At 42.0% G+C, this 25,583-nt stretch overlaps 1 protein-coding gene across 6 annotated transcripts in view; it reads left to right on the top strand.

The window, feature by feature from the left end:
- NHEJ1 (non-homologous end joining factor 1) overlaps positions 1-25,583 on the top strand; it is a 79,469-nt gene that overhangs the window by 357 nt on the left and 53,529 nt on the right. For 2 of the 6 annotated variants that reach the window (XM_014561028.2, XM_006186853.3), the window contains exons 2-5: positions 1,582-1,758; positions 2,178-2,390; positions 8,329-8,467; positions 9,049-9,107. In XM_014561028.2, coding sequence (XP_014416514.1) covers positions 1,582-1,758; positions 2,178-2,390; positions 8,329-8,467; positions 9,049-9,107 — 588 coding nt within the window. Of the gene's footprint in view, positions 1-100; positions 938-1,581; positions 1,759-2,177; positions 2,391-8,328; positions 8,468-9,048; positions 9,108-25,583 lie in introns of those variants that run through there. The other 4 variants (XM_014561027.2, XM_014561026.2, XM_032480278.1 and 1 more) reach the window with 4 other exon arrangements.

Raw genomic sequence — 25,583 nt, 5'->3', positions numbered from 1 at the left:
CTTCCTCCCGAAAGGGTCCCGCGCGCGGCGGGGATTCTGGGGCAGGCCTTGAGGGGTGGGCGGGGCTTTGGGACCGCGCGTGCGCAGCCCGCCTCCGGGCCGCGAGGCGGGGTTTGTGAGGCGCTCCGCTGGGTGCGACCAGGCAGCCGGTTGTCGGCTTTGTTGCTCCTTGAGGAGTCCCATACCGCGCGTCGTGCAGCCTGTGCTATAAAAATGAAAATACGGACGGCGAAAGCCTTTGTAGCGAGGGCGAATGGGAACTGGACGCCAGGCGGGACTCCTGGGGTGGGTCTGTGGTAAACATAACGAGGGTTCGTCCTCTCCCAGAGAGGCGGGGCATGGCCCAGCCAGGATGGTCGCTGAGGCCTTGTTACCCCCTGCAGGATGGCGGAGGAGCTGTGCGGGGAGGCTCACGGCTAAGGGGCGGGACGGTGCAGACCGGTTTTAGGCAACCCCATTCCGCTATTGGCCCTCGGCGCTTCCCCTCCCTTCATTCAAGAATAATAAATGGGTGAATCTGGTTAATGTCAAGATTAAAGGCGTCCTTGAAGAAAAAAGAAAAACGTGAGATACAGAGGCCTCAGAACAGGACGTGCGTGGTGGGAGCAGCTAACGCCAGGTCTTGTGCTGAATTCCTCCGATGCGCTGCCAATGTGCAGCCTATGTGCTGGCCACATTTTAAACTCCTCCCCTGCCCACAAAGTGAAACACCGTACAGTTTGAGGATCCTGAGCTTCCAGGCTTTCCGAAGTACAAGCTAGGATAATCAACCCAATTTTGGTGACTCTTAGAGTGCACACCGTGGAGTGCCTGTAGGGGAGAGAAGGGCTTGACGACTTGCGGTTTGTGACCTTTGGCAATGTGGAACTCTGGTCCGGTGAAGACTAGTTTAAGCATTCCAGGATGGCCTCTTCCCAGTGGGAACAGCAAGTGGCAAGTATGACTGAGATACCATCCTCCAAACACAAGCTTTTGAGGCTGCTGCAAAGAAAATATATATATAGGAAATATATATATTTTAAAATTCTGAGAACTTCCAGAGTTTTGTTTTTAGATAATGATCAAATAATTTGAATTTCCTGCCCATGGCACTTATGACTTATGATGTTTTATAAAGCAAAAACTATTCCTCCTCTTCCAGAAGTTCTAGGAAAGGATAGCATTGACATATTTATTAGGAATGTGATAAAGATGCAACAAGAATGGTTTAGGTTTCCACGTTGTTATATTATTAGAAAACAAGAACACTGTTCCCAATATGCTGAGGCTTAAATGCTATAGAAGAAGCAGAAATTTTATGTCCTCTAGGAATTTAATAGAGGGGGAAAACCCCTCAAAATTATAAATAGATTTTTAGTGGCCAAGAGGTAGTCAGGTTGATGCTCAGCTTGTTGGCAGGGGGCGGGGGGAGTGAGGGGGCAAAGTGGAGTGGGGAGAGAGGAGATAGAATGTAAATCTATGCCTTCTGTCTTATTAGGGAGGATTTTCACAAGACTTATTTGATATAGAACTGTCTGGGTGGTGTTCCCCCAGGCCTACAGTACCCTGGGGGCACTTTGCTAAATTAAGATTCTCCTGCAGATGGAGGAACTGGAGCAAGGCCTGCTGATGCAGCCGTGGGCATGGCTACAGCTTGCTGAGAACTCCCTCTTGGCCAAGGCTTGTATCACCAAGCAGGGCTATGCCTTGCTGGTTTCAGATCTTCAACAGGTGTGGCACGAACAGGTGGACACTAGTGTGGTCAGCCAGCGAGCCAAGGTAAGTGTGAAGAGAAGTACTGCTGTGGGTGGCAGAGGACATCATTTCTTTTCTAGTGAAGGTTAGGGGATGTTAACGTCAACCAGCTTGTTAGCCTGTAGGTTGCCAAGAAAGGTCAATTCCCATTGATTTTATGTTCTGCACTTTTACCTATAGCCCTGGCATCTTTCCGTGTGTGTGTGTGTGTGTGTGTGTTAGTTTCTGTACTGCATACAGCAGAAGGCAGAATTGCGAAGTAGGCCAGTTGATCTCTCTTCTTTTTGTTTTCTTTTTTCTTGTTCTGATGTTTTTATCTTCCCTTCCCTTCTCCTCCTGCCTGCTGTCTTCATGTTAACCAGAGTTTCCCTTTGCTGTCACTTATGAGGGAGTCAGTTTCCTTTTAGCACTGTCACTCTGTACAACCCCTGCTGTCTTTTTAGGAACTGAACAAGCGCCTGACTGCCCCACCTGCGGCTTTTCTCTGTCATTTGGATGATCTGCTTCGCCCATTGTTGAAGGACACTGCTTGTCCTGGCAAAGCTACATTCTCCTGTGAGCGTGTGGCAGAGGCACTGACCCTACGGGTGCGGAGTGAGCTCTCTGGTCTCCCATTCTATTGGAATTTCCACTGCATCCTAGCTAGCCCTTCCCTGGTAAGTGCAATTAGAATACAGGGTGGGGAAGGGGTGTTGGCTGCTTCCCCTTCTCCAAGCTTCTCAAATGGAACTTTTGGTGTTCTTTTTTTTTTTTTTTTGTAAATTCCATTTGAAATTCTTCTCCAATTAGAAAAGCTTCCTTGATCAGACAGAGGCAAAAGGGATTCTTGATTGGTACAATTCTTTCCTTGCAAAAGGAGCAGAGTTTGGTTCTGCATGCTTTGTTGAGTATCTTTATTCATTACCTTACTTATTCAACATTTATTAAACATCTTCTATGGGCTAATTGTTGGGTGTCCAGATCTAAAACAATATAGCCTATTCCTGGAGTTCATAATCTAATGAGAAGGCAGACAGACAGGAAACAGCATAAAATATGGTACATTTTTGAGATAAGCCCAGGATGATTGAGGATCTGAAAAACCTTTTTGAAGAGATAGTTTCTGAGCTGAGTTTTGAAGATGTGTAGGAACTAATTAGGAGAAAATAAAGAGGTCATTCTAGTGAAGAATGCATTTTGAGAGGTGAGGAAATGTGTAAGTGTGGGGCAAATGGGGAACTTCATGACCTCAGGGAATCATGAGAAATGAGGTAGACAGTGTCCAGACCTTGAAGGATTCTATTGAGTTTGGATTTTATACCCAAAACAACAGGGACTCATTGAAAAACTTTAAGCAGGGGTTTAATGTGATCTGATTTGTAATTTATCAACATCACTCTGGTAGTAGGGTAGGGTATATACCAGTGTTAGGTACCTTTCTGAACATTATCTTGTCATTTAATCCTCCCAACTTATCCCAAGGTAGGTATTATTATCCCCATTTTTCAGAGTAGGAAACTGAGATTGAAGATAATTTGTTCAAAGTCATCCAGTTTATAAATGAGTGAGCTGGAATTTGACTCCTGGATAGGTCTGATTCAAGAACCCATTTCCAGGGTCTCAGAGGATAATGTCCTCTGCTCACTTGTAGCTTTCTAGGCCCCAAGAGTTTTTATTAGAGATTAGTTAGTTGAGCGTGAAGAACTAGCTTGTGGAATTAACTGTTGCTGGTCCCTTCTACCCTTCTGTATAAATAGAGCTTGTTTTATTCTTAGAGGACAGGGTCTTGGCCAGGAGGTCTAAGGGTGTAGGTTTATCAGCAGAGAGATCTGAGGACAAGTAGGCATCGTTTTCCATCTCTCTTCTTTATTCTCCCACAGGTGGTGTGATGCTTTGGCATCAGTAGGGTGGATGGGACAAAGTGCGTTTTGACAAACTGGTTTTCAAACTGGTTCTCTGGTGTTTATTTTTGATCTGGTATTTTTGATCCAGTAAAGCTAGACTTGAGTGTTCGGAGAATTACTGCTCATTCACCTCTGAATTTCTAAGGCCCATCAATAGTGCTTAGCAGATAACAGTCATCACGTTTGTTGACTTTAATTGAACTTTCTGTGAAAGTCCATCTTGCTCTAGGTAGTATTTATCTACTTTGTTTAAAACCCCTGTAACTTTTTCTGAGTAACACCAGGGGGCACCGTTCCCTCAATAATGCTTATTCTGGCACCAAAACATCTGGGAGGCCTTGGGGAAGCCCTAGCAATAGCTAGTCTCATTTTGTACCACACAGCCCTGGAAATTCAGAAGAGTGAGCTTGGAGATGCAGTTCTCTTTGGAAGCTGATGGGCTCTAGTTTTTTCTTTAAACGAATACAGTAAAGAACGCATATAATGATGTTATGATTGAAAGTAATATGTAAATAAAAACCTGGCTATTCTAGGCAAATTCCTTTAATTGGGGAGCTGCAGTTAAAACAGAGGCAAGTACTTGGAGGAGACTGAATCTTGGTTGCTTGTGGGAGAATTTAGCATTGAACAATTGCTTAATAGTTGTACTATTAAAATTATATTATTAAAAGAAGAAGAACGCCATCCCAGGGAAACCCCTGTACCTGAGGAAGCTTTATAGGGAAAAAGTTAGAGCCAGTGGACACTGGCAAGGATGTAGGTGGATACTATTTCAAGGTTGTGTGTGTGTCTGTGAGGTCACACAGTCATAATTTTTGTTACTCATTCTTGTCATAGTTTTTATTTAATTCTTTTTGAATGAGTAACTCATGCAAAAGGCAAACACTTCAAATAGCATTTAAGGGTATGCAGTGAAGAAATAGGTGTTCTTTCTACTCCCTTTCCAGCCCCCATTTTCCTTCTCTAAAGCAACTACTGCTGTCACCTTGTGAATTTTTAAGAAAAGTTATATATGTTTGTGTATGTATATATGTATGAATATACTTATACAATTAAATACATACCTGGGTATGTGTATGTATTTTCACAAGTGGCAGCATGCTGTTTACATGTTTACTACCTTTTTTCACTTAATTATACAACTTAGAAGTCATTCATAGCAATACATTTAGAAGACCTACCTTCATATTTTTTAATGGCAAATAGCATGTTGATTAATGACTATATCAATGTGTATTTAATTGATCTACTGATAGTAAACACTTAAGTTGATTCTTTTCTTTGGTTGTTATATATAGTGAATATCCTTGTATTTACTTTTTCTATGTGTAAATGTGTGAGTAATTCCTAGAAGTGGAATAGCTGAATCAAGGAATATTTGCATCTTAATCTGGCTAACATAATGTCATATTGTCTTCCGGAGAGATTATGCAGCGTAACTCCTCCTAGTTGTGTAGGAGAGTAGGAGAGTGCCTGTTTCCCCACACCCTCTACCACATGGCATATTCATGTTAATAATTCAATAGTTTTTATGTCTCTGCAGGATATTCAGTTCTCTGCTTTCTAATACTGAGCCCATTTCCACCTCTGGGCAACTGCTCTTCATCACCTCTTCCTCCTTCCCACTGTCTACTCTTTCTAGTATCTACTGTAATTTGTTTTGGTTGTTGTTATTGTTATCTTTTTTTTCCCTAATGTAATTCTTAATATTCCATAATTTGATCTTCAAATTTGTCACCTTTTGGGTCATTTTATGATTCCTAGTAGTCACATCCAAAGGTGTTTTTGTTTTTTTGTGGTGGAAAGAGCACAGGCCTTGGAACCAGCAGACCTGCATTTGTAACTCAGCTCCACTACTTTGAATACTTGTATCACCTCGGATAAGTTACTGAATTTTTGTGAGACTCAGTTTCTTCATCTGTAAAGCAGAGATACTAATCATAGCCTGACTATGGAGCTATGAGGATTCAATAAGAGAACATGTGTAATATTACTTTACCTTAGAGTTATAGTGGACCCGTGAGAGCAAATATTCCAACTCTATAATTTTTCTTTTAAAAAAAGACAAGGACCATGAGAGTACTGGGGGTCAAGCCATTTTCACATCTAGGTGCTATCAGAGCCAGGGATGGAGTCTAAATCTCCTCATTCCCAGTCTGTTACTCTTTTCATTATATCCAAACATGATATGATTCATCTTGGGATTAATAACTGCCATCCTGCTCTTCTGCCAAGGACTTGTGAACATTTCTATGGGAAATCTGAAGACAAAATTATAAATAGCTTTTCCTCTGGAGCAGATTGGCGACTCCTGCTTCTATATTCACCACACTTCCTGACTTCCTTAAGTGTTGTGAGCTCTGTGAGGGCAGAGGCCTCACAGGGTCAGAGCACATATTCAGCACCCAGTAGGTATTTGTTGAACTGACTTATTGAACTGCATCTTTTCAGATGTTGCTGCGTGTAAATGAAGGAGAGGGAGTGTCTCTGTTCTCCTAAAGCACTTCCAAGATTTTTACTTGCAGTGTCTGTGGATTTGCTTTGAAATCCCTTACTTCAGCCACTACGCCTTATTCTAATTAATTGATCTAAGTTAGCCTTCAGCTAACTTTGGAATGAATTTTACTCCAATGATTCATAGTGTGTAACCCAATCCTATGAAATTATTTAAGAAGTTGAAATATTTAATGATAAGAAGCTTTTTTTTTAATGCTATATGGACATTGGAGTTGTATCAATAATTTCAGGTGCCTGGTATGGCATTACCATATTTAATTAGACATGATATTAATTAAAACCTGTTTCTCATCATGTTTCACGTAGTTGTATTTAATACTACTCAAAGGAATTGCTATGAAGGTGGCTCCCCCAGAGGGAGGTTTGTTCTTAACTTCAGGAGTTTCTGTTATTTGAGTGCTGCCACCAGATGGATGGGGATGCTGCTTGGTTAGCAGTGGCATTATTTTCAGTTCAACCCACTGAACATTGACTTGCTTTCATAAAAGTATTTGCCTTATTCCCCCCCCCCCCGATCTTGCTTGAAGAGGACCACACTTAAAACAATTCCTAGAAAAGAGGATTGAGTCTAGAGCAGCTAAAATTTCCCAAAACAGAGCTTCTGCCACGTTCTTAACAGTACTTCCTGGAGGTTTAAGTTTATGCTAAGGACAGAGCTGGGAGACAGTACTGCGTTGGAATGTGCTGTATGACAGGAAGAAGTGACAGGTATCTATAGCTGGATTTGATTGCTGGCCCTCCACTCTGCACTGTTACTCCTGCATTTCTTGGATCCTGGTGCTGGTACAAAAGCTGCTGCCACTACCCCCTAACCTCTCCCGACCCCAGCACGTACGCACTGTCTTCTCTTCTAATCTGTCTTTAGAGAAGGAAATCTTTTCCTCTCAGTTTGAACCACAAGACACTTGAAGTCTTTAGTAATAAGTTTTACTAGAAACTTAATGGAAGTGAAAACACAAAAGTCTGAAGAGTCCTGACTCCTGATCCTGATTCAGAGGAATCTGGCTTGCACATCTTATGGGACACTTTAGTACCTTTTCCTCACTTCAAGCTGGTGTGGGCTTATCTTGTCTAAAAGTTCTCCTTTCTAGATCTAGGGTAGGGGTTGGCATACTGTGGCCAGTAGGCCACATCTGGCTTGCTGCCTATTTTTGTAAAGTTATGCTGGAACCCAGCCACTCTCATTTATTACACATTGTCTATGGTTGCTTTCCTGCTGCAACAGCAGAGTTGAGTATTGTGACAGGGACCGTATGGACCACAGGGCTGAAAATACTGACTTTCTGGCCCTTACCAAAAAAGACCTCTGATCTAGGGCATTTTGTCTCAGTGCATCCTTTAGTTCATCTCCTTGGAGGAAGGGAAAGGAACTCTCATAATATTCCTTAGCCACAATTTTATCGATTTTAGCTTTTTTTTTTTTTTTTTGGACAGGCTAACAAACACCTTGTTTAGCTGAATGGAGTGGTTATTCCATAGAACTGTGCGTTATCGTATGAGAGCATCACCCTAGATGCACTACAGTGCGGCTATGTTTGCACCCTCCTTACCTCTTGTTAAGAGCATGCTGTGTGGATAGGTGGTTTATTCCTTCCTAGGCTGGTCTCTGGGTGACTGGCTTGCTTCTATTGCAACCTTGACCTTAGACTGCTGCATTTGTGGGAACAGACTGAAACTCTGGCCTCATTCTGGGCTATCATCAGCCCTGAAGTGGTTCATAATTAGTGTCTGGCTCTAATTTGACTTTCTAAGGTCTTGACTTTCTATTGATATTTGTCTTCTATTACACTCCAGTTAGCATACTCTGTTTTAGCTGCACCTACCTTCTTGAAGGTTACCTGGATCTTCTGCTTTTGTCTCTCAATTTTTGCTGAGAGTTGAGTCCACACTTACCTCTTATCAACTGTATCACATCCTTCTCTTTATATCATAACTCTAGGTTATCTGTTCATAAGTATTCTCCTTTATTCTACCCATCCTTTAATGTATGTCACAAAGACAGTCCTTGAACCTCTTTTGTATACTTACTTAACTATTAATATTGTGTTTACATTCATGGAAATGGGTTGCTGGCCTATGAAACTCAACTCCTGTGAAAGCATTTGATTTTCAGTATTTTTTTCTAGTACCTTATATAGTCTTAGGGAGTACTTTGTGTGTATCTGTTGGCTAATTGATATCTCTTCAATGTAAGGTTTCCCAACATTTGATTCGTCCTCTGATGGGCATGAGTCTGGCGTTGCAGTGCCAAGTGAGGGAGCTGGCAACATTGCTTCACATGAAAGATCTAGAGATCCAGGACTACCAGGAGAGTGGGGCTACGCTGAGCCGAGGTGAGAGGACGTTCTTTGAGGAGTTGGGTGAGGAGTGGTACAGATAGTCCAAGGGCCTTAGAAAAGGGGGAGACTCATTTGCATTAGAGAGGTACTTCTTCGGGGGTGGGTGCTGGATACTGACCAGGAACTGGAGACTAGATGACACTTCTTTTGCTCAAGTGCCTGGCCAGGGCCCAAGTGTATAATAGAAACTGTAACTGAGTCCAGACATGCCCTTGGCAGTGGCAAGGACTCTGGAAAGGGGCCAACAGCTATACAGAATTGCATGGGGGCAACACGACTTGGGTCTTCAGGAGGCTGCGGAGCTCCAGCTTCAGAATAAAAATTCCATGTGCCCTGTCTTTGTGGTGGGAAAGCCTTCTAGAGCAGATGCTGCCACCGCACCTGTCACTTATTGCTAATTATTCTCTCCTCCTATTTCTCCACATACTGAACCCTCTTCTCCCACTCGACCAGATGTCGCTGGGTGTTGCATCTTTATCCTTTTCCCCAAGAAGTCCTGGGCTCTGTTCTTCCAGCTCATAAGTAGGAAGCTCATTCTAAGACTCATATTTCTTTTCTGTATCCCCTTATTACAGATCGGTTGAAGACAGAGCCATTTGAAGAGAATTCCTTCATGGAACAATTTATGGTAGAGGTAGAGTATTTGTTATTTTCTTTCTGTTTGTGCATCTTTGTTTTACTTCCTCTTTCCAGGTGCCTCAGTGGTGACTTGCATTTTGGGTGTTAGGTTGCTTGCATGGTTGGAGAGCCCTTTCTCTGGAAAAATCACCTATAGGAAGTCTGATAAAGCTTGAGATATGCATGGGGAAGATGGGGAGAGGTAGGGGAAAAGATGTCAAAAGGCAAAAGTGGGCTGATTCACATTTGTAAAACATCTGTGTTAAATTCCCTAGGAATTTCATTTGGAATTCTCTAACTTTGGAAAGCTTAGTTGACCAGTTGCTAAATTTTTGCTTGTTGAGATCTGATCCCAGGTCTGGATTGTGGAGCGGGGGGCTAGTCATTATTACTTGTCCAGTCCCCTTCAACATCCGACAGTAGAGGAAGGTGAAAAGCACAGGGCTACCATTTGGGGACTGTTTTGTGGGCACAGTAGGCTGTGGAAAATCACAGTGTTTATACAAGGGGACTGGCAAAGGAATGAATGGGGAGTAGATAATTGTGGCCTGTCAGAAGCTCCTGCCTAGGTTTCCCTTCTAAGGATTGAGCTTGGCCAAAAGAAACATCTATTAAATGCCAAATAGGGGGAGTATTAATAATAGTGACCTTTGATAATACCAGTCAATATTGATCTTTTTCTCTAACTCTTTTGGGACTTGTTGGTTGTACAGTTAGTACCCTGGTATTATTGCACTATTTTCTAATTATACATGTTACCCAAGTTGGTACTTTATTGTGTAAGTAAATAATGCTGTTATTATATTGTGTTATGTATAGATTGTCTTTTAGGCTAATTTGTAAGCTCCCTGTGGACATGGACTGTGACTCATACTTCCTTCGAACCTGAAATTAGTCCTTTTCACAGGGCTAGGCAAAAAGCAGGTGTTCTTGATTTGGAACCTTCTGTTCTGCCTCTGTCCATTGACTGAGCAATAGCCACATAATGCTTGAGGTCTTACCAGTGAGAACAAAACATGTGAGTTGAGTACTCAGTCCATCTATTGAAGCAGTTGTATTTCTGGAGGAGAAGGAAGGCATGCATTTCCTTGCAGTCCATGCAATCCTGAAACAGAATAGGTTTCAGGTCTTCACAGGGAAAGAGAGACCATTACCCTAAACTTGTGACAGATTGAGATTTCCTAGGCTGCTTTTCTCTTGGGTAGCTCCTCCTGTCTGTCAGTTTTGGTATTGAGGAGGTTAACATAGGCCTGGGTGACATACTAGTTCCCTCCCTCAGCCCCTTAGTTAAACAATGTAAGACTTATTCTTAGCTCAGCAAGGAGGTCTCTTCCAGATCTAGTGCCTGCATACCCATCCAGCTTGGTTTCTCGACCTTTCTCTCTGTGTATTTTATGCTTTAGCTGCCATATAGGATGGCTTCGAATTGCCAAAAATGCTGTTTTCTCCAGCCTTTGTGTCTTTGCACACATTGTTCCTTTACCTAGAATACCCAATGCCCTGGGCTTATCTACCTTGTAAACTTCTATTAATCTTTCAAGTGTCAGCTTCAACTTTTTTGGGAGTCCTTTCCAGACTCTCCTGGTAAAGCTAATCCTTTCCTGCTGCTATAGTACCTTGGTTCATACCTCTGTTTTACTAGTTATAACTTTGTAATAATGCTGTTTGTATGTCTGCAAGACTGTGTCATTTTCCACTGATCTGTGGACTCTTTGAAGGCAAGGACCATGTTGAGTGCGTTTCTATAACCCCAGTGCTAAACATAGTGCCTACAAGTAATAGGTTCTCAATAAGCTTGTGGGTGAATATGTTGATAAGTCTATGCTAGAGGGATTTTATGAAAATTGTGGTGGTGTGGCCTGTGGATACAGTGTTGCTTGTTAGACCCATATTTGGGATCTTCAGTTATTCTCCTGATTTATTTTGCGGCTTTGGATACATCACTTCTCTCAGAGCCTCTATTTTCTCATTTGTAAAATGAGAGGCTCATTTCTTTCATGCTGTTGGGGTGGGGGAAACACTGCAGAACTGAATGAAAAGGATATAGAATCCAGGTGCTAGCCTAGGAAGGGGTTTGGCATTTTGGAACCAAACTACAAGAACACTGGTCTCTAGGTTCTGAATGGATCACATCCAAACCGCAGAGACTTGTAGAATTTTATTGTATCTAGAAAGGATCTGAGAGATAGACAGTTGTAGCTGTCCATTTCATAGATTAAGAAATTGGGCCTCAGAGAGGTTAAGTGACTTGCCTAAGGTCATATGGCGGTAGCTATATGTTCAGGACCTTCCATGCTTCTTGACTCCTAGTCTAGGATTATCCCTATTTTGCTTTGCTACTTTTACTGCTTATACACACGAATTAGAGGAGAGTCAAGGGCTAGGATAGTGTAGAATTCTTGTGACCTCTGGGATCACTGCACTGTCCTCAGAATGTTCTGGAGAGCTGCTAGAACTGAAAAATTTCCTACCAAGACTGCAGACTTTCTTATGGACACTGCATCTTTTCAGTTTCTGCTTGCCTGGGGTCCTACAAACAGGACACAGAAGGGTCATTGGGTCAACCAAGACTGAGCTGAAAGGATGTGCCATCAAAATAAGCAACATAGGAAGATAAACAAACCAGGAACAGAGAGCTTGGGATGAAGGTGCAGGGGGGCCAGGGCTGATGTCAGAGGGCCATGCGGTCAGTGCCTGAGGTCTGTTTTTCCTAGTTCTCATTGGGGCTATTGCTAGGCAAGAGGCCATGGAGATAGGGCATAAGAGGCGGTGGGACGGGAGGTTTCTAGGATACTAAGGCCAGGAAAAATATTTAAAGATTGAACAGAGGTTACTTCTCCATATTTAGTCCTTTTGTTTTTCTTCTCCCCCTAAGAGCCTCTGATGTCTCAATTGCAGGGAGCCAAGGGGGCCAGTCAATGGTGGCCTAACTCGAGGGGGAATACTGCAATTCCCATTCAAGTCAGGGCTGGCTCTGTTCTCACAGAGGACAGCATCCCCATGTAGAGTGTTTCCTGAGACTAGGTGCTGAAAGGCACCTTTAGGAAGGGAAGACGAGTCACGGAATTGGGGACTATTACTACTTGTCAGTAGAACTGTGTTAAAGACGAAGTTTAGGATGAGTGGGCTGGCATGGCCCATGCTCAGCGGGGTCCACTGGAGAGAGTTCCTTCCCCTGGCCCTGTCCATGCCTCCCTCTCTTCATCTGGTTGCCATCAGGCTGTGCGGCTGCTGGCCTGCTCTTTATTTATTTATCCCAGTGTAATGGGGTGAGGAGGGAGCTGGCCTAAGGCTGGCATTCCGAGGCCTTGCCACGAGCCACAGGCGGTTTGCATGGGTGTGTGAGTCACTGGGGCTGCATGCTGCTCAAACCAGACGCGGCCAGGCTCAGGGACAGCAGGCAGCCCAAAATAGAGCCCCGCCCTCTGCAGCTGGCAACCCCTGGCTAGGAATCAGCCCTTGACACCAAAACCTGGGCAATTGCATGAAGTTGGCTTCCTCCAGGAGGGGCGCCTTAGCAGAGAGAGAGATTTTGCAGTTCTCTCCTGTGTCTTCAGAGGAGAGTATTCAGCATAGCAATCACTCCTATTGCTACATTCTGAATGCCTTGTAAGACTTAAGTGATCTATTCTGTGTAATACCTTAACCAATTTCTCAGACGTCATTAGTAGTCCCTTGAGTACCAGTTTTTTTTATCTCCACTATGTTTCAGGCCTATATTTCAATATGCCAAATGCATATTTGACATTTCCACCTGGATGTCCCACATGCAATATCCTAAACATGTCCAAAATTAATCATCTACTCCCCCAAATCTATTTCCCTTCTTATATTCCTTATCATGGGGAATTGTACCATGATCCATTCATTTTTCTAAGCTAGAAACTTGGGAGTTACCCGTTTTTCTTTTTGTCCTTACTTCCAGAGCCTAACTTGTTAACTTTGTTTTGAATCTTGCCTTCTCTATTCCAGCTTCCATTGCCTTAGATAGCTGTTTTGGTTTGACCATGCCACAGCCTCCTAACTTGTCTCCCAAGTCCATGCTTATTTCCTTCCAACTGAACTTGCAGTTATGTCAGAGTGATCTCCCTGAAACAGAAACCTGATTATGTCACTCTCTTGCTTAAAGTTCTTAAGTGGTTCTCAACTGCCTGCAAGATAAAGTTCAAAACTCCTCGCATGCCACATAAGCTGGTTCATGATTTGGTCCTGCTGACCTCTTCAGCCTGATCCTCTGTCACTCCCTGATAGCTCCCCACCGTTTCACCATGCTCAAGTATTGATAGCTTCCTGCCCACATGTCTCTTGACCCATTTGCCTGGTAGTCTCTTCTCTCTTGTCCTCATGGCAGACTTCTGCTCAACTTCCCCAAATCTGCACTGGCACCATCCCTCTTCTGAGTCTTCCATGACCGTTTTTCCTTTCCTCAGTCTGCTCTCCTTCCTCCAGGCATAGGTACACTATCTTGCTAACCCCACAGCCTCCTGTACATATCTCTACTGTAGCATTTGTCATCAGGGAGAATGTAGAGATGAAAAGGGAGGGTAGGGAGGCAGAGGATAATCAAGTTGGCATTTGGCTGATCCTTTCCCATTTAGATTTTTCCTTTATTATGCTTGTCAATTCCTTCACCTCAATATCCTTTCTTAACATGAATTACATAGCACAGTACTCTCTGGTTTCTTCCCATCTCATTGGTTGCTCCTTCTCAGAATCTTCTGCTGGTCCTTCTCCCTTACCTCTTAATGTTAGAGCGCCCCAGGACTCAGTCTTTGGTGCTCTTATCTTTTTTCACTCTTTTAGTGATCTCATCTAGTTCCATGGCTTTAAATATCACCTTGTTATTTCTCGCAGAATGCAGAGGGAAAAAGAGAAATAAAAAATTTAAAGTGAACAATGAAAAAAAATCACCTCTTTGATGAATCCCAAGTTTAATCTTCATTCCAGATCTTGCCCCCAACTCTGGACTGCCTGCTCAACATTTTTACTTGGAAGTTTAATAGAATCTCAAATTCAAAATGTCCAAAACTAAATTGCTAATCTATCCCCAAATTTGCTTTTCTAAAAACCCCCTCCCATGTTAGTGAAAAGTTCATCCATTCACTTGCTAGGGCCCAAAACCTTGGAGTCATCCTTGACCTCTGTCCCTCTTTCGCATCCTGCAGCCAGTTCATCAGCCTCTTGGCTCTACTTTCAAAGTATACCATTCCAACTCTGCTGCTATGACTCTTGTCTGAGCCACCATTGTCTCTTACCCACATTTTTGCAATAGCCTTTTTATTAGTGTCCTTGTTGCTACTTCTGCTTCCTTCTGGGCCCATTACCAACAAAGTGATCTTATTAAAACACAGATCACATCATAATACTCTCCAGCTCAAAGCCCTTCACTGACTTCACATTTCACTTGTAGAGTAAAACCCAAAGGCCTTATGATGGCCTGCAAAACCCTATGTGATCTGGACCTCACTGCCTTTCTGACTTCATCTCCTCCTCCTCACTCCACTGCAGCCACATTGGCCTCTTGCTGTTTTTCTGACACTCTAAGCATCACCTCTTTTAGGCCTAATTTACACTGTCTGTTCCCTCTGCTTGGAACGCTTTTTCTTTAGATGTTTGTATGGCCAACTCCCTCAATTCCTTTATGTCTGTGTTAGTTAGTTTAACACATTACCCAAAACTTAGTGGCTTAAAACAACAAACATTTATTATCTCACGTGGTTGTTGAAGTTCAGGAATCTAGAAGCAGCTTAGCTGGGTGATTCTGGCTTAAGGTCTCTCTTGAAGCTGCAGTCAGGATCTTGGGTGGGAAGGCAGTCATTGTTAAGGGGCTGGAGAATTCGCTTCCAAGCTCTCTCATGTGGCTCTTGGCAGGAGGTGCCATTTCATTGCCACATAGCCTCTCCATAGGGCCACTCACATGACATGGTCCTGGCTTCTTCCAGAGCCAGTAATCTGAGCGGCAGACTGAGAGACCAAGACCAAGACCAAGACCAAGATGGGAGCTGCAGTCTTTTTATAACCTGATCTCAGAAGTGACATCCCATTACCATCTTGCTGTATTCTCTTCATTAGAAGTGAGTCACTAAGTTCAGGCCACACTCCAGAGGAGGGTAATTAAGCTCCATCTCTTAAGAAGAGGCATGTCAAAAAGTGTGTGGACATATTTGTGTGGACTACAATCATGTCTTTGTTCAGATGTCACCTTCTCAGTGGATTTACCTGCCTATTCTACTTAAGATCATAAGCCACATTCCTGCCCCTCTGTCCCTGGCACTCCCATTTCATTTTACCATGCTCCACTTTTTATTTTTTCACTATAGCACTTATCTTCCATATTACCATCAAACTTACTTATTTTATTATACTTATTGTTTATGGCCTGTCTTCTCCCTGCTAGAATCTATAAACTCAGTGAGGACAAAGATGTGTGTTTTGTGCACTGTTTTATCCAAAGTGTCCAGAGCAGTACCTCCACACATATAGGCACTCAGTAACTCAGTAAGTATTTGTTGATGGATGAAGGAATCATATCTTCCCACTCTTCATTATTTTTACTGTCTTATGAATAGGCCATGAAACTAGCACCTGTTGGTAGCCTGAGACTTAGACAGCCCTACTGTAAACAGATGAGTAGCCTATGAAGAGGACCACTGTCAGATTGCCATTCTACTGCCTGCCTTGTTTCATTGACACTTACTTTACTGGGAGATAGTTCCAATTTGTGGATGAAATATAAATAAACTTTGAATCTTTTATTATTGAGAGATCCTAGAACCTTTTTTTTTAGATCCAGTTAAGAAATTAAGCATCTCAAAAACCAAAGGAATAAGAACCTGACCAAATCCTGGAAAGAACATTAGTCATAGAACCCAAATAAGATATTGTTTTGTCCTTCCTCAGTCTTTCCTCTCTCTGGGCTCTACTTCCAAGGTTCAAAGGGCTGCTTCTCTGCTGTATACCTGTTGTTCAATTTGTAGAGGAATGTATAGCATTCAAGGGATGTTTTTTCAGTCTTTTTCATGGGCATCACAAAGAAGGCTAAGTCTAGATGCGTGAGAACATCCTCCTTACCTTTGTGTGTGTCAGTTGAGAAACTTGCAGCGAGTTCATCCTTCCAGTATTCAGTATCATGCACATGTACTATGTTGGGTTCTATGAGCATAAATGATAATATTGCCATCAAAGGACTCACTGTGTTCAGTGAATGGTAATAGGTACTGCAACAGTGGAGTGATTGGAAAAAGCTTCCTATAAAAGGCAGGACTTGAACTGAACTTAAATATTTTTTTCAGATTTTGCTAGGGAATATGTGGAAGGCATTTTAGGTGGGAAGCACATGGGCAAAAATATAAAATAAGAATAAGAGTGGGTGAGGATTAGCAGAAAATAAAGTTAGCCAGATAATAACTTGAGACTAGATGGGGGTGGGAGGGGACCTTAAATGCTGGACTGGAAGATTGGTGCCTTTGTTCTGAAGGTTAATGTTTTTCAGCTTTTTTCTGCGTGTAATCCATTTATTTGCACATTTTGGTCCAGTTATTAACATCTATCATTACAGGCAGTGGTTTTCAAACAGGGGCACATCTGCTAAGAGGGAGATGGAGCACTTCCTTCTTGCAGTTAATTACTGTTACAGATAGTGGGAAACCATTGGAAGTTTTGACTGGAGAAGTGACATATGAAAGTGATCTTTTAGGGAGATCAGGCTGTTGGTGGTATGCCTATGTGATCTGAAGAATAGTGGTGTCATTGACGGACTGGGAAAATCATGGGTGGGGCTCAATTAAATCTAATCTTGGGCATATAAAGGATTGGTTTTCCTTATTTAAAACACAAGTCCACCAGTATTCGAGCTCTGGAGTGAAAATCTCCAGGGAGGAAGAGATGGCTGTAAATGTCTCTCTTAACCATATTCCTTCAGAATTTTGCCTCCCCTTTGGGGTTTTCTCACTGAGATTCCTGTAGTCACCATCAAGCCCTGTGCCAGGGGTCACCTCTTCTTTTCTTTTTGTCCCAATAGTGTATAAAAAGGCCTGTTTCTTTACTTTCATTTTACACAGCTTTATAAGGGCTTATACTTTCAAAAGAAAATTTATTAAAAATCTGAGGGAAAACTGAAAGGAAATCAATATAGAAAATACAAATGGGTTAAAATGACTCATTTCCAAAAGATAGGCTTCTGATTCTGGGAATCCCAATAGTAAAGGGCTTTATCACATTTAAATTCTCTTATCCTAAAACACTCCAAACAGGTGTTACAAACTCAGATGACTACAGGGGATAGGTATATAACATAAACAAGTGTATCAGGCTGGATAAAAGACAATAGAGATTTGCAGGGGCCTGTGGAGAACTAAATTGTGCATGTCTAGATACAGCTAGACCCAGATCGGCTGGCACAATTTAACAGACACTGCTGTTGGGGTGAAGTGGGGTGTGCTTGTTACTTCATTCAAAGGAAGTTACCAACTCTTATAAAAGGAAAACTTTTTTTTTTTCCAGTTTAGCTTCACCAAATCCACTATTAGTCTCTCATTTGGTTTTAGAGATCCACTTAGTTCAGAATTGAGTAGTGAGGCAATGATCATTGATGCTGTATTTCTGGCAAATATGTAGTCCTTTTAGGTCTAACCTATAAGCTTCATATACCTCTGGGACATTTTGCCAGGACTCACACAGTTGAGTCTCCCTCCTATTCCCCTTGGTAAAGGAAGGGTTTCATAAAAGTCTGTTCATTCCAGTATGACCAGTTAACAATGCCTTAGCTTATTAAAAAAATTGATAGCTTATGTATAATTAGAGTTAATTTAAAAATATAAGATGAAGCTATTTTTCAAGACATGTTGGATTTAAATTGATTGTGGGACATACAAGGGGGAATGTTCAGGAAAGAGTTAAAAAAATAGGATTGAAGCCTAAGTAGAAAAAAAAGACTTACAGAAATAGATTTGGGAATCTTCTGCAAAGGAGCAACATGTGAAGGCATGAGGCTGGATACATCTTTTGCTGGGAATAGTATGGAGAAAAGAACAAAAGTCCAGTCGTTGAGATTTGGGGAATTATCATAACTGGAAGGTAGCAATAACCGGTGAAGGAAATGTGAGTGACATAGGAAGAGAATCTGGATAGAGGAGTAAATTAGCTAAGAAAGGGGAGCTGACAATTATCAAGTACATACTGTGAGTGTGCTAGACACAGTGGTATGTGCTTTAGCTATGTTATAACTTTTAATCCTTACAACAAACTTATGAGGTTGGTGATACTCATTTTAAAGATAAATAAGCAGAGGCTCAAGGGCTAAGTAATTTGTTTCAGGTCATTTGAGGTCACAGAATTTGTCTTTATTCAAACCCCTTCACTAAGGAGGGTAATCCACCATGTCACATACTGGGGAGAGACCAGACTGCCTGCCTGAGGAAAGATCATCAGGCAATTTGGGATCTTGGTCAGTATCAGCAGATCGTAGGCAGCTAAAGAAGGGTCAGTTGATAAGGAAATGGAGACAATGAGTGTAGAACTCTCATTGGTAAGTTTCCCAATGAAAAGGAAATGAGACTTACTTCACTTAGTAATCTTGATAATCTCTAGGTCCATCCATGCTGCAAATGGCATTATTTTATCATGATATCACTTACATGTGGAATCTTAAAAAAATGATGCAAATGAACTTATGTACAAAACAGAAACAGACTCACAGACATAGAAAACAAACTTATGGTTACCAAAAGGGAAAGGGGGTGGGGGATGGATAGATTAGGAGCTTGGGATTAGCAGATACAAACTACTATATATAGAATAGATAAACAACAAGGTCCTACTGTATAGCACAGGGAACTATATACATTAGCTTGTAATAACTTATGAAAAAGAATATATATATATATAAAACCTTTTTCATTAGATAGATAGATAGATAGATAGATAGATAGATAGGTAACTGAATCACTGTGCTATACACCAGAAACTAACACAACATTGTAAAACAACTATACTTCAATTAAAGGGAAAAAAAAAAAAAGGAAATAAGAGCTAGCTGGAGAGTTAAAAGTGGCTTAAGTAAAACCCCCTTTTTAAAATAGGAAGACATATATGCATTTGAAAATAAAGGAGAAGCCACTGGAGAAGGAGAAACCTACACTGGTGAAGAGAAATGGTAGTGTGAAAGCAAGGACCTGTGGAGTGGAGCAAAGTGAGGAGATAGGCCTTCCTCTGGCATTTGCAGGTAGCATGAAGGCACAGGCCATATTTTGAAGATAGATTACTTGGTTTCTGCCTATTTCCATCTTCTTTCCTCAGGAGATGTAGCCTTTTCATCTAGGAATTTTGCAATCCTTTCCAAGGGACATTTAATTCTCCTACTTAAGAGAATCAGGTGGTTCCATGACGTTTCTGTTATGTCAGAAATAGTGAAATGGACAGAAATCAAAGTATAAGCTATATTCTTTCCCTCTTCTGAGCTCCCACAACACCTTGTATCTTTCCTGTGTCACATATCACTTTGGCCTTGTACATAAGCATTTCTATACCTATCTTCCCTGTTAGATGATAAACTCCTTCAGGGTAGAACTATCTTGATCATTTTGTTTCCTCTTCTGCAGTGTCCTATAGTAGGAGGTATATAATAATGAGTGCTTGTAGCTCAAAGGCCTTGGCATTTGAGAAGTTCCTCACACTGGTAAATGTCAGAGCAAAAACAAAAGTATCAAACGACTTACCTTTAAGCTTTCCTGATCTATTGACTTTATAACTTTAGCCTTATACCTAAAGTGTTCTCTTATGCTGGCCTGCACTTGTGGGTGAAATCTCTTTTGGATAGTGAGCTGCATTGAGAAGGGAGAGTGAGCCGGAGTTCTGTAGATTGGCAGCTTAGCTGTCCAATGTTTAGGAACAAGGTGGTAGGATCCATGGGCATCCTTGTTAGCTCCCAGAAGGGTGCTGTCAGGGAGGAAATTGCCCCAGAGTCTCTGGAAGCTTTTTTTTTTTTTTTTCATTCTGTGTGGGAGACCTTTGGTCTATTTGTTTTTTATTTAGAAGTTTAAACTCTATGTGGACAGTACTTATTAAGCAGCAGTGAAAATATTAAACTCCGTGGAGTCATACTGAGAAGTTAAAACATGGTTTCTGCCCTTGAAAGATGATCTTCTGAGAGAGATTAGACCACTGGAATTTACGCATATACAAAAAATAGTCTAAATACATAAAATATATGATGTCTGAGAAGAGGAAGTAATAGATTTGCTTGGTTGGGGTCTGGGGTTCATACCAGGCTGGTTTGGGTCAAATTATTTCTGGAAGAGGTGAATCTTGAGCTGAGCGTTCAGAGGGAATTTATTTGGTGAATGGCTGTTGAAGGGAAGACACAACTAGGTATTTTATCCAGTTGCACAATCTGAGAGACTCTCCCTTAGAAAGGTGTTTTGAGGGAATCCTTCAAAAGCTCTTTGGCATCAATTACTCATATGCTTGAAGTCTGAGCAGTTCTGATGCTGTACATTGTCTTCTTAGGAACTTTTTCTCCAAAGAACTCCTTTTAACTTAGTGTGAGTGAGGCTAGGAATGAGGAGAAACTTTGAGACAAGGATGATTATACCACTTGGGGTAAAAAAGGAGTACTCAGTGATCATCTTAGCATTTAGTTTTCTGCAGCCCCCAGCAGCCGAGGGAAGAGCAGAGTGAAACTGCTGAAGTTAGTGGATACCTAAGGAGATGCAAGTCTCACACAGAATTTCTCTCCCAATTTGGGATCACCTCTGATACTGAGATAAGTAAGAATCAATATAAAATGGATGAGATTAGCTGTCTACAGAAGTAACTCACCCAACTGTTTGTAAATATATTGCTTATGAGATTAGATTACAAATCTCCAAGGACCTAACCTTAAAGAGGGAAATCATGACATCTCAGATACCTTGTACAGACAGTTAGAGCCATAGAATTGTATAAGCTGGAAAGGACTTTATAAGTCTAAGGATATATCAAGCTTCTGTTTTACTTATGAGGAAATTAGGGCCTACAAAGATAAATAGAACTCTTATGTAGAGAAACAGTGGTAGAATTTGGCACCAGGACCCAGAGCTCTGAACTTCCATCCCAGTATTCTTCCATCATGTCCCATTGCCTTGCCACATGTTATACAGCTACACCTGGAACTTTCTCTGGGCAGTAGGCAAGACAGACCTGTCTGTGAGCAGTATGGAGACCTAACTTAAGAGATAGGGAAGTGGTCCATGGCTAGAGAACTCTGCCCCAAGTACTGCCTCATTTCTTACTCCACATCCCTTTCTTCCAATTCTTGGTCTTGCACAATCTCTAGGCTATTATAAGCAATTTGAGAAAAACTGTTGTATATTAATTCATGAGGTCTGAGGAGACCTACTGGCAGAGGAGCAGAGTTGTATAGAATTCAGGAAAAGAAAAACCAAGGAATAACAATTGATTAATTTATCTAGCACAGTGCCAAAGTGATGCTATAGTAGAATGAGGTGAATGGCTGGCTTTTTCTGCAGTGTATGTGAACTACCCCATAAATTCATTTGTTGTTTTTGCCTTTTTTTTTTACCTGTGTTTAGCAAGTAGCACTCTCAGTGTTTATTTAGCTTCCCAGGAAAAATCGGCTGAAAATATATCAGTCATTAGAATGGTATAGCTCCCACCTTATAAACTAATAAATTCACACATTAATTTCTAAATTGGTATTTTATGATTTTAGTTAGCATCAATTAATCCTCTAGAATCTGATTATCCCTAAGTTAACTGATGAAAACCAGAGACTCTGAACTTTTGGTTACACCTGCAAAATATAGCCTCTCCATGAGATGCTGTTTCAGAAGCCACTCAGGGTCTCTCAGTCCGGGTGTCTTTTTCCCTCCCCCAACATTTCTTATTGAAAACCCTGAATTCTGTGGGCTTCTCTCACTCCCTCTTGGAGTATCAAGCTGAATTTTAAAGCATCACAGATCAGTCCTCAAAGAGTGCTTATTGGATGCTGTGCCTTTTGTTTAGTGCAGTAAGTGGACTTGACCACATGACCCCTTTCATCGAAACTAACATGTACAGTGAGAAGTCCTCCTATTAATTTGGGGGCTTTGCCCAGCTGGTGAAGCCCTTTGGATGGTGGGTGAGAGGTGTGGAAGTTCTAACTGGGAGGGGGTCTCTCTCAGTGCCCTCCTAACTGATAGCTTTCCTTTGTTTGACTTCATCCACTAGTGAAGGAGGGAAATATTGGTGCCCCTTTGTCTCTCTTTGTTCTCTCACACCCATTTTAGGAAATTTAGTGTCAGAGGACTTCCTGGAATTTTGTTCCCCTGATTTAGAGAGCCCTAATACCTCAGAGTTGGAGCATTGGTTCTGGCTGTACTGATCTAGTCAGAACCTCCTGGATCAACTAGCAATGGTCTGACATACAGACCAATAGCCTCTCCCTCCTGAATCAAATGGCCATTGTACTAACCTCGTATCAAGCCTCAGAATGTCAGTTTCCAGCTTGTCCTCATATATAAATATAGGTCTCTCTAGATATAAAAAGTGAGAGAGTCTGTAAGTTGCTTTTTTTTTTTTCTATACCCTCTTTCATGGGTAAAGCTAATGAGATGCATATCATTAAAGACCCAATGTTTTGTGGGACGGAGCCTTTTAAACTGGATGTGCCTGGCTTAGTCATGGCAAATATTTACCAAAAAAAAAAAAAAAAAAAAAAGGGACATACCATATAAAATTAGAGTTCTGAAAATAGTACTGAGAAAGGGAGAAAGAAAAAAAAAAAAAAAAACCAGGACAGAAAATACAGGCCAGTCTGTTTGGGGAAAAGGGAAAAAGAGATAAAATGAGAGAAACCTCGCAGTAAAAACAGCATCTTGGTAAACAGACTATAAAAAAAATTGTGACCTGCTTTCTGGCAGCCCTGGCGGCTGTCGAGCGGGTGAAGGTGGCGGAGCTGGCGTCTGTGTGGACACACGGTGCCCGGGGCGCACGGCTCCCCTGGCCGCGCAGGGCGTTAAATTTAGCCACATAATGATGGGCCTGAGGACAGCCTCTTGTTGACCACACCATAATTACTGCTTCGCTTTATGAATTTTATTTTGCTTATTCTGTTTCCTCCTTCTTTGGCATGAAGGAGGCCTAGAATGGGGGGAGTCCCGCCCCCACACCCCTCCCTTTACTGGACAAATGAGTCTTCATAGAAACTTGGGCTTTTGAGCCATCAGGATAAAGAGTAAGCTCCCTTGATTAATCAGGAAGGGAGGAAGGTTCACTGGTCTCCAAGGCTCTCAATTTATCATAGTAAAGTTGTGTGTGGGGCTTGCCAGCCCCACTTCTTGGAGCTCTTAGAGAAGATGTCCTGAAGTCTTTGGTCTTAGAAGGCAATCTTGTGTGAGTCTGAGAGGTTGACACTCTTACTGTGTTCATACCTCAAGAGCTAGGCTCCCAGGTGTTGTCAGATTTTTTGACATTTGGTCCTAAACTGCCTAGCTAGCTACTACAAGTTTAGTTTTAACAACATTCTGGATCATGAAGAGTGCATTGTGCACATAGTTCAAATAATGCGCATTGTTTTATGTGTCTTGGTGATAACTGGATTCTTGAAGCTGAGAATCTAATATAATCAAGTGTCTGTTCATGTAACATAAAAATAGTTGTTCAGAATATAAACCTCAAATGTTGTTCTTCTTGGGAACTTGGGTTGGTGCTGATCTTCTTGGTTTCAGAGTTAAAATAGCATAGTTTGCTAGAGCATACCATGACCTTTGTCAGAGTGGTGCTCTGAGGCTTAGCTTTACTTACAACTCTAGGGAAGGGGCCTGAAGCCCTTAGTCTCAGACCAAAAGGGCCATACTGGGGAAAGAAAGTAGGCTGTAGAAAGGGTGTCAGAAGCGTTGTATGGAGTAGGTACTGGGTCATTGGGGGTGAAGTTCTTCAGTGGTGACCTAGGCTGGCAGCTACCTATGGCCCCACAGTGGCCCTCCAACTGAGGAAGTGGTGGAAAAGAAAAAGCAAACAGGGGTTGTGGTCAGGGTGCTGGCTTGTCCCTCATTGGCTAGGACTGTCCTGTTTGTGTGTCAGGGGTGGTTGGGCTTCTCCCGAAGCCAGGCAAGAACGTGTCAAGGAGAGGCTTCTTGTAGCTCTTGTTTTCCCAAAACAAAGGAAACTCCTTGCATTGCTGGAAGTCGCGTGCTTGGATGCTGAGTTTGTTATTGCCTGATAACCTGGCCACCAACTCCTGCCCTCCTCTTCACCCCTTACAGCCAGTGGCTTAGAGGGAGCAGTTTCCTGTTCCTCATCCTAGGCAGCAGATTCACTCTCTATTGTACCCAGAAGGAGGGAAAAAGAGGAGAGATGGCCCTCCTACTGCAGAACTCTCCTCTTCTCTTCCCATGGAACCTTCTAGAGCAGTGCTTTTCAAAGTAATCTGACACATGGTCTTACTGTGCATAAGTCATATGCAGCATGTGCCACATGTGACAAGGTCAATAATGCTCAAACTGTTTTATACCCTGTTTATTGAGATGAGTCCTCTGAACCTGTGTTTGGAGGTCATGGCAATGACAGGTTGCAATAAAAGTTTTCAAATGCTTACACTCAATTTCTGTTCTTATCTCATCGTAAGCTGGTAACAAAGAGTTCATGGACCAGGACCAGTTTGCTGATAACACTTTGACTAGCATTGTTCTAGAATCTTAAGTCCTAGTGAGTTTGAGCTATTCCCTATTAGACATAGAGATCCTACCCTAAACCTGTTCAGTTGGGGGTGGATATAAAATGAATTCTAAAGGAAATTTCAGGCAATATGCAATAATCTGGTCTTAATTGCCATGTCATGCCAAAGAGCTCTGACACTCAGGTGGAAGGCTGGACTAGAGGATTAAAGGTTTCTTTCCCAGGGCTAAGGTTCTTCAATTCTAAGGTTAAACATGAGGCCAAGAGATAAAGTTAATGACCATGATGATTCTCCCTTAAGGTGTTGATTCTAAGCCTTACTTTGCGGCTCTAGGTGACTTAATGAGGTAAAGAAAGAAAAGGGGTGGAGGTTTTTCGTAAGGTCCATTTACTAGTGTCATTATCATCCAGATATGAGGTCTTTCTTATACAGATCGATCATGTGTTTGGGCAGCATTATCTTAGTCTTCTGTTAGGAGGCCACCAAATTGTTTCTGGAGGTTGAAAGTTCTAGGATTGAGGAGAAAAGTAAATATTGGGAGAGTTGGTGGAATTCAAGTAAGAGATAAGAAGTGGGCCTTGGATTAGAAATGTGGACTATTGGCTGGGTTACCTGACATCCCTATTGGAGAGTAGTGGAGGGGAGGAGAGGGGGAGGGTAATATTCAAAAAAGGGAAAAAAAAAAAAAAACCAGATGGAAGCTCCTGATTAAAGTAAATCTGGTCACATGTCCCTACTTAAAACTGATCCGTGGTTTCCTGTTGACCTTAGGATAAAGTCCAAACTCCTTAGTAAAACCATTAAGGCCCTTTATGCTTTGGTGTCTGCTTTGTTTTC

Source organism: Camelus ferus, chromosome 5, assembly GCF_009834535.1.
Source record: "Camelus ferus isolate YT-003-E chromosome 5, BCGSAC_Cfer_1.0, whole genome shotgun sequence".
Classification (NCBI taxonomy): Eukaryota; Metazoa; Chordata; class Mammalia; order Artiodactyla; family Camelidae; genus Camelus; species Camelus ferus.
Note: the sequence above shows the minus strand (reverse complement) of the source record. Positions and strands in the feature narration are given on the sequence as shown.